At 39.6% G+C, this 16,940-nt stretch overlaps 2 protein-coding genes across 4 annotated transcripts; both read left to right on the forward strand.

The window, feature by feature from the left end:
• Positions 1-3,194: 3,194 nt before the first annotated feature.
• LOC121858088 (arrestin homolog) lies at positions 3,195-14,247 on the forward strand. Of its 3 annotated transcripts, XR_006087351.1 has the most exons (9): positions 3,195-3,315; positions 4,277-4,337; positions 4,812-4,996; positions 5,540-5,715; positions 5,932-6,151; positions 6,712-6,863; positions 7,395-7,602; positions 8,502-9,304; positions 14,212-14,247. XR_006087351.1 is itself a non-coding variant. In XM_042354323.1 (8 exons), exons 1-8 carry the CDS (start codon positions 3,268-3,270, stop codon positions 8,505-8,507), a joined length of 1,056 nt encoding a protein of 351 aa, XP_042210257.1. In that variant the 5' UTR covers positions 3,195-3,267; the 3' UTR covers positions 8,508-10,027. The 3 variants fall into 3 exon arrangements, 2 of the variants coding, with proteins under 2 accessions (XP_042210257.1, XP_042210258.1); XM_042354323.1 differs by lacking the exon at positions 14,212-14,247 and having other exon boundaries at positions 8,502-10,027; XM_042354324.1 differs by lacking the exons at positions 4,277-4,337; positions 14,212-14,247 and having other exon boundaries at positions 3,216-3,315; positions 8,502-10,027.
• Positions 14,028-16,572, forward strand: LOC121858089. Its single transcript, XM_042354326.1, has 4 exons — positions 14,028-14,046; positions 14,754-14,859; positions 15,316-15,420; positions 15,711-16,572. The coding sequence occupies exons 1-4, from the start codon at positions 14,041-14,043 to the stop codon at positions 15,992-15,994; spliced, it is 501 nt and encodes a 166-aa protein (XP_042210260.1). The 5' UTR covers positions 14,028-14,040; the 3' UTR covers positions 15,995-16,572.
• The last annotated feature ends 368 nt before the right edge of the window (positions 16,573-16,940 follow it).

Consider the following 16,940-nt stretch of genomic DNA (forward strand, 5'->3'; position numbering starts at 1 on the left):
AATTCTGAGAGAAAAGTATATTTTGGTCGAAAAATTACTAAAGTGTAAGACTTACATTTTCGACACTTTGGGCCCAAAATTAGATTTTGTTGAAAATCACATTATTGGTACTCCTGAGCATGGTGATTCCGAATATATGGTCCACGATTCGATTGGGGGGCATATTAGGGGCAGCGGCGGTAGTGTTAGGGGCCCTCCCAGGGCAGCGGCTCCTCCAGCGGCTCTACCAGGGGCGTCGCGCCCCATTACTAGGTCTCTTTCACAAGTCGACGTCTCTAGGTTGATGTTGTTAAAGCTGTGTACATTTACAGTATTTGTTCTTCCAATATTAAGTACGCTGCACTTGCTGGTGTTGAATTTCATTTGCCATTTTTCTGACCACCCCTGCAGTTTATTTAAGTCTTCCTGTAGTGCATTTGCATCCTGCCCTGAATTAATCTGCCGCCCTATTTTGGTGTCATCCGCAAACTTGCTTATGTCACTGCTGATCCCAGTATCTAGATCGTTTAGGTAGATTATGAACAAGAGTGGGCCGAGTACTGACCCCTGGGGAACCCCACTGGTTACACAGCCCCACTCAGATTTAAAACCTCTACGTTGACCCTCTGTGTTCTACCGGTGAGCCATAATTTTACCCAATTTATAACTTTCCTCTCGATACCATGAGCCTTAACTTTTCTCAGAAGCCTCTGATGCGGTACTCTGTCAAATGCTCTGCTAAAGTCTAAGTAAATAACATCGTAATTTTCGTCATTATCTACTACCTCGAAGACTTTCCTAAAAAACGTCAGCAGATTTGTTAGACAAGATTTTCACTTTGTAAACCCATATTGAGAGTCGTAGATTAATTTGTTTTTCTCTAAACGCGATCGGATGCTATTTGCTATAATTTATTCAAAAAATTCCCCCACTACTGACGTCAAACTAATCGGCCGGTAATTTGATGCTGATGTTCTGTTTCCCTTTTTAAAATGGGTACTACATTTGTCTGTTTCCACAAGTTTGGCACAACTCCCGTGTCTTATGATTTTATAAATCAATTTACGAGGGATCCGCTAATCTGTTCCTTACACTTTCAAAGCTGGAGAGAAAATTTCATCCGGCCCTGGGGATTTTGTTTTCTTTAATTTATTTATTTTCTTAAGAACATCCTTCTTTCTGATAGTGATATGCTACAGGAATTACAACATCACATGAGACATCACATTAATATTGGCCTAATATGGTCGTGGTGTGTGGTCTTGCCTGCAACGTTAACCTCACTTTCCGTCCCTGACATTTGCTAGACCGGTTCAGGCACCACACAGGCTTCAAGATTATCACCGTTATCACATTTATTACATTATCTCTCTCTCTCTCTCTCTCTCTCTCTCTATATATATATATATATATATATTTTTTTTTTGGTTTCCCAAGCAAGGGCCTCTGGCTGTGTTTAGGGTTTCTCTGGAAATGCATAACTATATTGAGTGGATGAGTTGTGGTAGTAAGGTTTCCTAAATGGTTGTTCGATAGTTTAAACTCTATGTTAAGGCGTTACAGCGTAGGTACAGGTAGAGTTCAGGTACAGGTATATATACAGGTAGAGCACAGGTATATATACAGGTAAAGCTCAAGTACAAGTGCAGGTCCAGACAAATGCCGTAATAAGTACAGGTGTCACTAATTAACAGGTGTTGGTCCGTAGATAAATTCATGAGGAAGGGCTGCGAGAATCACCCTAATATTACCTTGGGGTTAGGTTAGGTTAGGTGAGCGTTAGGGTGGTTAATCTTCAGATGATCCGGCTGAGTTACCTTTGGTGTGGCTTCTACTTTTGGTAATTTCAGTACACACATTAACAGGTGTTTGTAACTATACGTCTGGTGGCTGAGGCGACAGTTGGGGAGAGAGGGGAAAAGGACGGAGTGGCTGTAACTTTCCCACTGTTATAATGTATATCTTAGCAACACCTCCATTACGACAGCATTGCGTATGATAATTAACGAATCCCTTTCTACTTTTAAAAAATATTATCAGGTTATGACCACTACCCTCCCCCCTCTCCCTCAGACATCAACCACAACCACCACGCAGACGATGGTCACTTCTACCAATTGTGGCTACCGCTCGCGTGTGATGTAAAGGTTCAGCGTAAAAATAGATTGCTGACAGATGGTTCCAATGTTTCTTAAGTGGTGATGGACGCCGTTGCCTGGAAGACGGTCGGCGGTGAGAGGGATACAATAAAAACCTAATACAAAGATAAACAAAGAGTATAATTAATAGCTATCTACCAGTGTTTATTATTATTATTATTATTATTATTATTATTATTATTATTATTATTATTATTGTTATTATTATTATTATTATTGTTATTATTATTATTATTATTATTATTGTTATTATTATTATTATTATTATTGTTATTATTATTATTATTATTATTATTATTATTATTATTATTATTATTATTATTATTATTATTGTTATTATTATTATTATTATTATTATTATTATTATTATTATTATTATTATTATTATTATTATTATTATTATTATTATTATTATTATTATTATTATTATTATTATAATTATTATTATTATTGTTTTTTATTGTTGTTGTTGTTATTATTATTATTATTATTATTATTATTATTATTATTATTATTATTATTATTATTATTATTATTATTATTATTATTGTTATTATTATTATTATTATTATTATTATTATTATTATTATTATTATTATTATTATTATTATTATTATTATTATTATTATTATTATTATTATTATTATTATTATTATTATTATTATTATTATTATTATTATTATTATTATTATTATTATTACTTTATCTCTCCACCACCACCACCACCACCGCCTTTCCTTCCTTCAAGATAATTGTCTTATTTAAGGTCATTCCTCTACAAAAATTGTGGCGTGGCTGTTACGAAAGGAGTGTAACAGGGGACAAAGGTGTGACAGGAGTGTGACAAGGGTGTGCAAGGGTTCGACAGGTGTAAGATGACGCAACAACAGGTGTAAGATGACGCAACAACAGGTGTAAGATGACGCAACAACAGGTGTAAAATGACGCAACAACAGATGTAAAATAAATGCATAACTAAGACTAACCTACAACCCACACTGAGAGAAATATTAACTCACTCGCAACTCTGGAGGCCATAAAACCAAGTGACACGATCTCATTTGACCTAGTTTACCTGAGCGCACCTGACGATAGCTTGGACGACACCTACAAACACACTACCGCTACCATGGTTGTCAAGCTCCAAGTATTTAAGAAAAGTTCCCCAAATAATAAGGTAAGACACTTTGCATTCCTAAAATAGATAAATAATAAATAAATAAATAATAAATGAATAAACACAAAATATACGCTCTCGTTTTTATTAATAATTTGTTCACATTATTATATCTCCATGTTGAGACCTGCCTGTGGTTAAGTTGACTATTTAATTTCAGTCTTTTTAAACTATTTTGTCATTATCAAACTCTACCTCAGCTTATTTTAGGTGATATATACAGGTAAATACAGGTATAGGTAAATACAAGTACAGGTATAGATTACAAGTACAGGTATAGATTACAAGTACAGGTATAGATTACAAGTACAGGTATAGATTACAATTACAAGTATAGGAAAATATATTGTAAATAACTAATAGTACTCAGACAGTACTCAAAGCATCAGTCTATTGTCAATCCTTGAGTACACTGCTTAAACCCAGTGAGTACAATGGTTATCTTGACATTGTACTCAGGGGTATAAGGCAGTGTACTCAAGGAATCAAGATATCTTATTCTAGGGGTTAAGTCATCGTACTCAAGGGGTTAAGTCATCATACTCAAGGTGCTAACTCATCATATTCAGGCTGCTAACTCATCATACTCAAGCTGCTAATTCATCATACTCAAGCTGCTAATTCATCATACTCAAGCTGCTAATTCATCATACTCAAGCTGCTAATTCATCATACTCAAGCTGCTAACTCATCATACTCAAGCTGCTAATTCATCATACTCAAGCTGCTAACTCATCATACTCAAGGTGCTAACTCATCATATTCAGGCTGCTAACTCATCATACTCAAGGTGCTAACTCATCATACTCAAGGTGCTAACTCATCATACTCAAGCTGCTAACTCATCATACTCACGGGGTTAACTAAAAAAATTCTAACCTTATTTAACCTTATATTTCCCGAATGATTTTGTTACCTGATAAAAATATAACTTTTTTTTTTACACTAATCTTCCCTTCAGCTGACACTCTACTTAACCAAGCGAGATTATTTCGACCATGTGACACACGTTGACCCGATAGGTAAGGTTATGTGGCGTAGTTGTCGTAGTTTTAATTCGTATCTGGCGTAGGTGTGGTAGTTTTAAGTCTTATCTGGCGTAGTTGTGGTAGTTTTAAGTCTTATCTGACGTAGGTGTGGTAGTTTTTAGTCTTATCTGACGTAGTTGTGGTAGTTTTAAGTCTTATCTGACGTAGTTGTGGTAGTTTTAAGTCTTATCTAACGTAGTTGTGGTAGTTTTAAGTCTTATCTGGCGTAGTTCTTCGTTAATTTAGCTCTTCCTTGACTTGGTTTGCCGTTAGTAAACTTCTGCGTTTGCCTAGACAAGGTTCAAGAAGATTTGTGGTTGTTTATTAGGTTATAATACACATGTAAGTTTATATATGAAAAAAAATTGAAAATAGCAAAGTTGTTAGATTTTCACCACTTTCTTTCTTACTCACCACCTACACCTTTGTTATTATCTTCCATATGTTGTTGACGACGCGGGATTACAGAGGGCGTGTTAGTCCTCGATCCCAATTACGTGAGCGACCGCAATGTGTACGTTCAGATCGTCCTCACCTTCAGGTTCGGGAGGGAAGAAGATGAATCGATGGGTTATAACTTCGTCAAGACTATGTACCTAGGCACTACCCAGCTCTACCCTCCTGTCACGTGCTTCCCGCCTTCTGAGATACAGGTAATTGATACAGCTATGCAGGTTTTGAATTACTTAAGAGTTAGTTAAAAAAAACTCATTCTTACCTGCCTTTAAGTTGGAGAAGAACCAAGTAAGATGTCTCATATCAGGTCTAATTCAAGGATACCGGTGTGAATTAAAGATACAGGTCGATACAGGTAAGATATATAATCAAGACCTAAATAAAAAACTACAAGTAAGATGCTGTTTAGTATTATGTCACCATTATTGAGGTTAGGTTAGGTTGGGGTCTATTGGTCCTGTAAGAGTCATTTATTACACCAGGTAACACAATCTCAGTTCACTTGACACTCGGGGTTAACATACTTGTGCTCTCTCCCTCGTCTTCCTCTTCCTTCTATTCCTTCACAACAGTATAAGGATGAGTCATATGTCCTCCGTCCTTGTAGTCCCTTCACAATACTGACATTACTGACTTGGTTTTCCTGATAATGTTTGACCTCGTTTCCTTGTTTCGCGGTGTAAACATGCATTTCCGTAACACTGGTCTTATTGATTTTGTTTCAATTATGTCCCCGGCAGCGTAATCTCATCTCCAAGCTGGGGAACTTCGCCTTCCCTTTTATGTTGGAGTTCCCGAAGCTGTCGACGCCCTCTTACACCATGATGCAGGGCTGGGAGGAGGAGGGGAGGCTCATTGGGGTCGAGTTTGAGGTGATGGGGTTTGTGGGAGTCAACGAGCAGGACTGCCATAAGAGGTCAGTGTGTGTGTGTGTGTGTGTGTGTGTGTGTATGTACGTGTAGGTGTATGTTTTAAGAGGTAACACATTCACAAGTTTTAAAAAGATTTTGGTCTTTCATTTCTCCCTTACAATACCTAACTCATTTTCTCAGTGATTCAATGTATTCATGACCTCGCTCGAAGCCTGAACTGGTTTATTAAGAGTTTACACCTTCGTCTTCGCCTTCCACAGGAGTAGTTGTCGTCTGACGGTCCGCCGCCTGATGGAGTGCCCTGCCCGGCTGTTCGACGCCCCGGCCCCCCGAGGCAACATCACCAAGACTTTCCTCACTTGCTCCGGCTCCGTCACCCTGGAGGCTTCCCTCACCTCTAACGTGTACTTCCCCGAGGAGGAGATCCCTGTGCAGGTCACCATCAAGAACAACACCACCAGGGAGCTCAAGAAACTGAAGGTGGGCTCCTCCTCCTACCGTACAAGACAACAATATAATAGACAACAACAAACACTAAAATATAACCCAGTACAGCATAATACAATCACTGTTATACAATACAATGCACTACATTATACAACAGTTCTCTGCAGTACAGGACACAATGATACAGAAGATAACATAAAATTAGCACAATGGTCAATTTGTAAAGAGATTACGAGGCCATCAACACCATCGTTAACCTAACCTAACCTAACCTAACCAAACCTAACCTAACCAAACCTAACCTAACCTAACTTAACCTAACCTAACCTAACCTAACCTAACCTAACCTAACCTAACCAAACCTAACCTAACTTAACCTAACCTAACCTAACCTAACCTTAACCCCTAGGTATAATAGCCTTAGGGTGCTTAATATTCAGGTGAAACAAGCGGTTTACATAGTCCTATTTTTTGTAAGTGGATGTCTCAAGTCAAAGATTCACTTAAGTATTAAAGTGTTGACCAGAAATCAATGTAAAATCAGTAAAGAACAGGTAATGAACGAGTCCGTGTGTGTGTGTGTGTGTCCTCAGGTGAAGATCGTACAGATGAGTGAGGTGCCAATCTTCAGTAAACAACAGGTGAGAGACAAAACACTCATGAAAATTGACAACAACATCAACCTGCCAGCTGGGGCCGACACCAGCAAGAACTACACCCTCATCCCCGCTGTCCCCTCCAGAATGTAAGTCACACCAGAAGTAAAGTATTCTATTGTGGGTCGTCTGTATCCGTCCGTCCGTCCGTCCGTCCGTCCGTCAGTTCGTTTGAAAAGAAATAATGTCCACACAATAACTTAAGTTTGATAGGATTCATTACAATCAGACTTTATACGTTAGTTCCTTACACACTATTGATGTGACCTATTGAGTTTTATCTCGGTCAGGTAGAGGGGAAAGGGAAGGTAAGGGGAAAGGGAAGGTAGGGGGAAAATGAGAGGAGTGGAAGGGGGAGGGGGTGAATTAGCCATTTAATTGATGGTTCTTGTCCTTTTGTCTAAGAATGTGAAACTCTCACCGACTGCCGGGTTGTAGAAAAAAGTCTCACTTAACCTAACCAGCGAATCAACGTTAGATAGGTGAATAAAAACACAAATAGACAGATAATCTAACATATTTTTATAGTTAGACAGACAAAGCTAATACGATAGACAGACACCCTGATTTTTTTTTAAACTCGATCCAAACAAACCGAACTAATGTAAACATATTCCTAGGGCGCGGGGCCAAGTGTTCCTTCAATCTGAGCTGCAGGGTAACACTTCTCCTAGCCTGGCGCCCTCCACCATCCTGAATCCCGAGGTCGACAAGAGAGATCTGTTTGGCGTCCACGTCACCTACGCTGTCAGGATCAAGGTCCCATTAGGTACTCTTATTGGGGACACTATACTCGACGTGCCCTTTATCTTGGCCGTCCAGCAAGGGGTGAGTCGCTCTGTAATGTAATGTTATGTAATGTAATGTAGTTATTGTAGTACAGCTCATTGTAATGTGTTAATGTGTAAAAAAAACGCACTAAAGGAAATTACAGTAATATATGGTGCAAAGTACACACACACACACACACACACACACACACACACACACACACACACACATACACATACACACACACACTGGGCACACGCTTCATGGTGTTTTAGCGATATGTTTTTTTTTTGGGGGGGGGGGGTCAGTTTGAGGCCGGACAAGTGAGAATTAGATAACAGGTCAGGTCAGGTCAGGTCACGGAGAAGCCATATGGGACAAACATTACTCAGCAGCTCAAGCGTAAGAAGATTCACATGACCTGATCTGAGGGTGTAACTGAGCTTTGCTCTGACTTAAAATGAGACCAGAGGATACTACTACTACTACTACTACTACTACTACTACTACTACTACTACTTTTTTCTTTTATTTAAACTGGCCTCCAGCCTCCCCCAATAGCCACACCTTTGCCGCCATTTTATTACCTTAGTATTAAATATCCTAATACATAAGTAGCTATCCTGTCTGTGTTGAGTTAGTTGAGCCGCAGATCTATGCCGCATTCAGTGACTGTAGCCTCATAGTCAATATCTGCAGCAGTTGTCGGCTTTGGGGCCGATGCTCTCGTTCCCCTACTACTACTACTACTATTACGACGGAAACATAATAAAATATAGTATTTTTTATTTTTTTTCTATATCCCTATTAGTATGAAGTTCAGTTGTTTACCTATCCCTAATCTTAACCAAAGCCTTTTTTCAGAAGGAGAGAGAGAGAGACGGTGGGCTCTATACCACAACTCACCACTATATGAGCTTGATCTAAGTTTACACATAATCTCTTCTTCATTACAGCAGTGAGACGAGGAGACGGTGGTGGCTAACAGGAGACGGTGGTGGCTAACAGGAGACGGTGGTGGCTAACAGGAGACGGTGGTGGCTAACAGGAGACGGTGGTGGCTAACAGGAGACGGTGGTGGCTAACAGGAGACTAACGGTGAAGATAACAACAAACTATCTTCAGATCATTATTACTGAGAATATCACTTAACCAACTACTACTTTTGTCCCTTTAACTTACGAGGAGTCTATTAACGTGTTGCTTGTGTCTCTTCATTAAACATTAACATAAGAATTATTACTATTGTTCGGGTTAATAGTTTACGTTTCTCATTATATAGGTATGTAGATTAAGTCAAGTTTGTTTATGTAATGGATTCAAGCTGTGGTTAGGTTAGGTTTGGTTAGATTAGGGTGATGACAGGTCTGTAGAGATAACTTTACCAAGGTAGAATATTGTAGGAGTTTAGGCAGTAGTTTTTACATTAAGTTGTATTATTCACCTTCATTCTTCACCCCCTTGTGTGTTCTTGACTCCTGATGCTGTGTTGTGGATAACTTATATTCATTTATTCATTGTACACCAATTAAGAGGGAGACATATGGCTCGTTCTTAATTCAACAATACACACAGGAGAACGGCGACTATTAACAAGGAAATTGGCAGCTGAAGAATCATTTATAATGTTTTTTTTTTAATAATTGTTGATGTTGATTTAATTTTTTTATTTTACTTATTAATATAAAATGGTTATTGATATATTGTATCTCTTATTGTTGTTAGTGTGTGTGTGTGTGTGTGTGTGTGTGTGTGTGTGGTCGTCTCATTTAGCTTTTAGGATGAATCTGAATTTTTCTTCATCCATAAAGCTATAATCATAACTTCCTCATATCCATCATAGAACAGTATAGCTTTAACTCAGCTAACTTATATACCACGTAACTATGATCTATACGATTATACTTCATACTTTTAATACCAAATGTAGACTTTTGTGTGTTTACCATTGATGAAAGGAGACTCACCTGCTCGTAACCTGAAGTAATATTTGTTATTTTATTTATAGTTCATATCTTGTGGAGTTTCGGTCAAGTCTTGGGTGTTATTCTTTCAAGTATCTCTCTTTATTTATTTCTCTGTCTCTCTGTCTGTGTTTTTATATACCTCTTTCTGTCTGTATGTCGTTCTACCTCCCTTTATCTGTCTCTTCCTTTCTCTTATTTGCCTGTTTCTCCCTATCTCTCTCTCTCCTTCCATGTATATCTCCTCCTCTCCCCTTTTCTCTCTCTCCCTCTTTCCCTCCCCGTCTCTCAATCTCTGTTTGTCTCTGTCTGTCTGTCTCTTGTTTATTGTCTCATGAAGTGTATTGACGAAACACCTGGACTACCAATACCTGAATAACTCTGCCTAACTCTTCAGATGTCCCCAGGTTTTTATTCATATCATAATTGTCTGTTTGTATGTATCTATTAGGCACTACTGATCAACTCATATACAATGTAAATAATGAATTAACGATGAATAAAGTGTTATGTAAAAATTACCTTGTTTCATTGTAGGTGAAGCTTGGTGCTGTGTGTGTCTCTGGGAGATGTGTGTGTGTGTGTGTGTGTGTGTGTGTGTGTGTGTGTGTGTGTGTACGTATTTATTATAGAGGTTTGTCATTAAAGAACCTTTGTAAGAGTGAATGATTATACACATTAACCTAACCCTACCTTAAAAATTTTTATACATGACTCTCCTCGCTGTATCATTATGTAACTGCTCACACACCACTGTCACACCACACCACTGCCCACACCTCTCACACCACTGTCACACCTCTGTCACACCTCTCACACCTCCTCACACACCACTGTCACACCTCACACCACTGTCACACTCTCCACACCACTGTCACACCTCACACACCACTGTCACACCTCTCTCACACCACTGTCACACCTCTCCACACCACTGTCACACCTCTCACACCTCCTCACACCACTGTCACACCTCCACACCACTGTCACACCTCCACACCACTGCTCACACCTCACACCACTGTCACACCTCTCACACTGTGTCAGGTCTCTGTGAACCACTGCCTCCTAGCACTGCTTGGCAAGGGGTTTCTCAGTTCTAAGGGTCACACGTTGGCAGCACTAACCTGGTCTCACGGCTCTCCCCCTCCTTTCTCTCTCCTCCTCCTTTCTGCCTCCCCATCCCCTTCCCTCCCTTCCCCTCCCACCCTCCCTCACTCTCTTCTCTCCCTCACAGCCCTCCTCCCCCTTCCCTCCTCCTCCAGCCCACCCCCTCCCCCTCCCTCCAGCCCCTCTTCCTCCTCCTCCTTCCTCCTCCAGCTCCACCTCCTCCCTCCAGCCCCTCCTTCCTCCTCCTCCCTTCCCCTTCCCTCCTCCAGCCTCCTTCCCCCCTTCACTCACCCCTCCTAATCACTAACGGTATCTTACGTGGCACTATCAGCCAGGAGGTCAGGCTGTTCTTGTTAGACAGTTCTGTTGACTTTTAATATTATTGTTTTTGTAAGTATTTAGGATATTTATTAATTAATCTATATATTGTTATTTTTTTAGTTTTTTATATCTTGCCATTTTATTATTTTATATATTGCTATATTTGGCGGTTCTTCACATTATGCATTAAAATAATTATATACGTAATGCTAAGAAAGATCTTTATAAATCAGTAAGTAAACAAACCTAACCTAACCTAACCTAACCTAACCTCACCTAAACTTCTTTGTTTAGTAAATAATTAAATATTCTTCTTATTTAATTTGTCATCTCTTAGTTTCTGGTTAATACCGGGTAAAATTATATCCATATATAATTACTACTTGTTTACTTAATATCTAAAGAGTGTTACATTATAGACAACTTTCATTTCTGTACTAAGTAATGTCTGTTTGTGCTAAGAGGTTGAAACAAACAACTATGGCTATTTCGTTACTGTATGTGCCTGAGTAGTCATTATAACTACTACTAAATTCATATACTATAATAATGTTGCTATTTACTAATCATCTACACTATTAATTACTAAACTTACTAAAACATGACAGGATTTACTTTATGGTTAGGTTAGGTTAGATTAGGTTAGGTTAGGTTAGATTAGGATAGGTTAGGTTAGTTCCTGTGGCTGGAAATTTTACGGGATATTTTTTTCTTAATAAGTGTAGCATCATACTCAAAGGGTTAAGATGTCGTACTGAAGGGGTTAAGATGTCGTACTCAAGGGGTTAAAATGTCGTACTCAAGAGGTTAACATAAGAACATAAGAACATAAAAAAATAAGGAGTCTGCAATAAGCCGGTTGGCCTGTGCATGGCAGCTCCTGTCGAGAGTTACTACCACTCTCTATCATCCATGAATCTATCTAGCCTCCTTTTGAAACTTTCCAGAGTTCCCGCACTTACTACAAAGTTGCTAAGCTTGTTCCACTCGTCCACCACCTTATTTGTGAACCAGTTTCTTCCTATCTCCCTCCTAAACCTAAACTTATCCAACTTGAATCCGTTGCTCCGAGTCCTATCTTGCTTGGATATTATAAGAACTTTATCTATATCCCCTTTATTGATTCCTTTCACCCACTTAAATACTTCTATCATATCTCCCCGCACTCTTCGTCTTTCTAGGGAATGCAAGTTAAATTTCTTTAACCTATCCTGATATGGAAGGTTTCTAAGTCCCGGAATCATTTTTGTCATTCTTCGCTGCACCGACTCTAGTGAATTTATATCCATTCTATAATAGGGGCACCAGAACTGAACCGCATAATCGAGGTGCGGCCTGACTAGCGCAAGATATAGTTGCAATAAGACCTCTGCACTCTTGTTACTTACACTTCTAGATATAAAACCCAATACTCTGTTTGCCTTATTTCGAACATTAACGCACTGTTTTCTAGGCCGTAGGTCCGGGCTTACAAGTACCCCTAGGTCTCTTTCACAAGTCGACTTCTCTAGGTTGGTGTTGTTAAGGCTGTATACATTATAAGTATTTGTTCTTCCAATATTAAGTATGCTGCACTTGCTGGTGTTGAATTTCATTTGCCATTTTTCAGACCACCCCTGCAGTTTACTTAGATCCTCCTGTAATGCATTTGCATCCTGCCCTGAATTAATTTGCCGCCCTATTTTGGTGTCATCCGCAAACTTGCTTATGTCACTGCTGATCCCAGTATCTAGATCGTTTATGTAGATTATGAACAAGAGTGGGCCTAGTACTGACCCCTGGGGAACCCCACTGGTTACACAATTCCACTCAAATTTAACACCATCTACGCTGACCCTCTGCGTTCTATCGGTGAGCCATGATTTTATACAATTTAAAACTTTCCCCTCGATACCATGAACCTTAATTTTTCTCAGAAGCCTCTGATGCGGTACTCTGTCAAATGCTTTGCTAAAGTCTAAGTAAATAACATCGTAATTTTCGTCATTATCTACTACCTCGAAGACTTTCCTAAAAAACGTTAGCAGATTTGTTAGACAAGATTTTCCCTTTGTCGTAATCAACATAAGAACATAAGAATGGAGGAAACTGCAGCGGGCCTATTGGCCCATACTGGGCAGTCCCGTTTACACCCAACCCCTATTGCTCATATATCCATCCAACCTATGTTTGAAGCTATCCAGCGTATTTGAGTTAATGATGATGTTTGGTAACTTGTTCCACTCATCCACTACTCTATTTCTAAACCAATGTTTACCTATTTCTCACCTAAATCTAAATTTGTCTAATTTAAAACTATTGTTACGAGTTCGCTCCTGGTTGGATAGTTTGAGTACCTTTGTAATGTCCCCTTTGTTTAACCCTGACTTTCATTTATACACCTCTATCATATCGCCCCTCACTCTACGTCTCTCGAGGGAGTGCAAATTAAGACGCTTTAACCTGTCTCTGTACTCAAGGTTCCTAATGCCCGGGATTAGTCTTGTCATTCTCCTCTGAATTCTTTCTAAGGATTCTACATCCATTCTGTAATACGGTGATCACAATTAAACTACGTAATCCAAGTGAGGTTAGGTTAAGTTTGTGGAGTTAGTGGATACAGCTACTAGTCTTAAGGGCCGGGGGTACTATCTGGGAAGACAACGTAAGGACGTGATGTTTCTTGACACATATAGCTTGAAGTCAGGGTAGAGTCTGCTGCTGGTCCACACTTGTATTGGTTTCAGTGTATGCTATTTTAGACCATAATTTTCCTTGTTGTTATTTTAAGACTCCCCCTCGTCCCGTATTTCCGTTTATCATCAACCTTCTAACTCATTTTGTTATCATATTTATCCACTTTACGGAGCTTTATTTTACCTACTACCCCGATCAGAAACTCTAACAGTATCTTAGTCCCACCTATTCTTCCTCTTAGGTGTCTCTATGGGTGAGATATTCATAAATGGGTAATGCTTGCGTGTGCCCCAAAGTGCATGATCTTGGCTGTAAATAGCATCAAGGTTACATTTTCCTATGGCGGTGATATGTGTGGCTCGCTACAGTATATAAACAAGGGTTGGGAAACACTCGACATCATGTTGTTCTTACGCCCTCAAGGATGATGGTAAGACCTGATACGACGTTTACCTTCTGTTCTCAGGAAACTTTGAGGTTATTAGTGATAGCGTGTATAGGTCCTACATGGTGGTATAGTCGGATATAAAGTGTTAGGTGAGTTTTTAACGCCATTTTGGGACGAGAGATGGCTGCAAATGAGTGTATGTGTGAGTGTGTGTGTGTGTGTATGTGTGTGTGTGTGTGTAGTTATCAGGTGTGCATGGGGGGGGGGGGGTGTATTTTAGACTGATTATAACGTGTGACCTCCCATAAGAAGGTTACCTGTTGGCTGGGTCTCAGGTGTGTACACCAATATACCTGAAGCCTAATTGAACCTACTGACAGTAATTTACACCACCCCCCAACACATTAAAATCATATTGATAATTTTTGCGATTATTTTTTGTCTTGTGTTTTGTTTTATTTAATACATTTTTATCATGCATTGTTTTTTATTGACTTTGAAAATATACTTAGGTGCTTTTGACACATTTATTACGAGGTTGAGTAATTCTTAAGTAGTTAACTAAGCGTTGTGTCTGTGTCTGTATTGTGCTCAGTGTCGATCAACCAGTGTTTAGGAGCAATAACAAAAGACATCAGCTAACATTAACACCAGCTAAGACACAAGGAACAGCTAATCCTTACAGCAGCTACCACAGGTAATGTTTCCAGCAGGTAACAGCTTAGGTCACCAGTAATGTCTCCTTCCAGGTCACAGCGGCGCGTCTAGTCATCCTATCCCTGGTGTGCTATGCTGCAGCGGCACAGGAACCAGCAGAGCAGACGGCACAGGAAACGGCACAGGGAACCAGCGAAGGTATAACATCGTAGTTAATTGGGCCCTGAGTCCTTATAGGTACCCAACATAGTCATTAGGATTGTCTATTTTATTGGGGTTTGGTGCGTATTAAGATAGGACCGATTAGGAGTGGTACTTGCTTGGACTAGAACCTCATCTATAATCATTAGAAAAGATTAGGTTAGATTAGGCCCCATTAGGACTGGGAGCCCATTTGACCAAGCTAATTATAGTTTCATGTATACCAAAGTGAATTATTATGACCAGGAAATTGTGTCCAGAAATATGAATACAAATACAGATAAAGTTTAGGTTAGGTTAGGTTAGGTTAGGTTAGGTTAGGTTGAGTTAGAATAAGTTGGTTTAAGTTATAATAAATTTGATTAGGTTAACTTAGGTGAGGTTAGAGAGAGAGAGAGAGAGAGAGAGAGAGAGAGAGAGAGAGAGAGAGAGTAATAATGGTTGTTTCTACAGATGGAACACCAGGAGAAGCCAAGTTCTTCATCAAGTCTTACTCCACCACCACCTGGACCATCCTTTCCTCCCTGACCTCAACTATCCCCTACACCTGCTACGACAGTAAGTCCCCAGTAGTGTAACCTGACCTAACCTAACCTAACCTAACCTAACCTAACCTAACCTAACCTCCTTTAGCGGGCAGCCCCACACTTAATTATTATCTTCATATTATCCGTCACAACATGATAATAAAAGTCACAGAGTACATGATGAAGAGTACAGTCTAATGGAGTACAGAAAAGCTCTCTCTCCCCTGAATCTCATAATGTGAATAAATATCTATTGTTAGTGTGTGTTTGTTGAGTGGTAGGTATTCACACTCAGTCACTAACTCGGTCTTGTCCTTAAAGCTGGAGGCGTCGTGCCGCCTGCGTGTATGGGGCGAAGACTCCGCCGCTCAAGAGGCCTGAGTAAAAATGTCGAGATTCAGGACGCCAGCGACGTGTTCACCAGCATTGACAGTACCTTGTTGTCCGAGGAGATGGAGAGTGATCCTGACCAGAAGTTTCTCTTCACGGTGTGGAGGACCAGCAGGTCCACCGCCACCATCACCACCTTCTCCACCAACCGCTCCGTCACTGTGTCTGTGTCAATCGCGTGTCTTTATCCTGGAATAGTTTACAATCAATGTTAGGACGACGACTCTCTGTGTTACCTCATCTCTTGTTCATCCCAGACCCAACAATCAGAGAATTTCAGTACTGGATTTTTCGCTTCGTGTCACTCATCAACACCCGTTCCCGCTGAGGCTTTGGTGTTGGCAGCCACTTTACTCACTAGCTACATAACACACACATGACAGTTTACACAGTTATACGCATAGAGAGAGTCTGGAACCTTATGATGATCCTACGTTGTTGTTGATTGATGTGAATTAGATACGGCTTCATACCGTTGCTAGAAGCGTTGTGTGTTCATCCGGTCATTTGTGAACGCTCTTTATTGTGGCAGATACGTTCGTTATTCACGCTATATAACACAGAGACCAGAGGTATATTCGTCACAGTGTTGAGGTGTGGTGGCAAACTCTCTCTTGTCATGCAAATACAATGACTTTTTCTTTGTGTTGCATGATTGTACAGGGTGGCTCAGAAAATGTATGCCACTTCCTGTACATACAAGCATATGCAGTTACGTCTACATATATTGCTCATAAAAATGTGTTGAATAATCCTGTGCCTTACAAACAGGATTATTAGACAACAACAACAACGCCAACAACAACAAGAAAAATCAACCACCACACCACCACCACCACCACCACCACCACACCACCACCACCACCACCACCACCACCAAACAACAACATCAACAACAACATCAACAACAACATCAACAACATTACTAACACTATTAATTGATCATTCAAATTCAATACAGTATTTGTCAACTGAACCTCCAGTGGATACAATGAATTAAACAAACAAAAGTTAATGGGATGAACAATAGTGAAGATAAATGAACGTGGAATGATCTTTGTAATGTACTGTATATATACATTTGACCCCTGTAAGTATAATTGATATATAAATACTCCACAAACACCTGAATATTCCTATCCTTGTGAACAAAGTTGTATT

Source organism: Homarus americanus, unplaced genomic scaffold (assembly GCF_018991925.1).
Source record: "Homarus americanus isolate GMGI-L3 unplaced genomic scaffold, GMGI_Hamer_2.0 scaffold23743, whole genome shotgun sequence".
NCBI lineage: Eukaryota > Metazoa > Arthropoda > Malacostraca > Decapoda > Nephropidae > Homarus > Homarus americanus.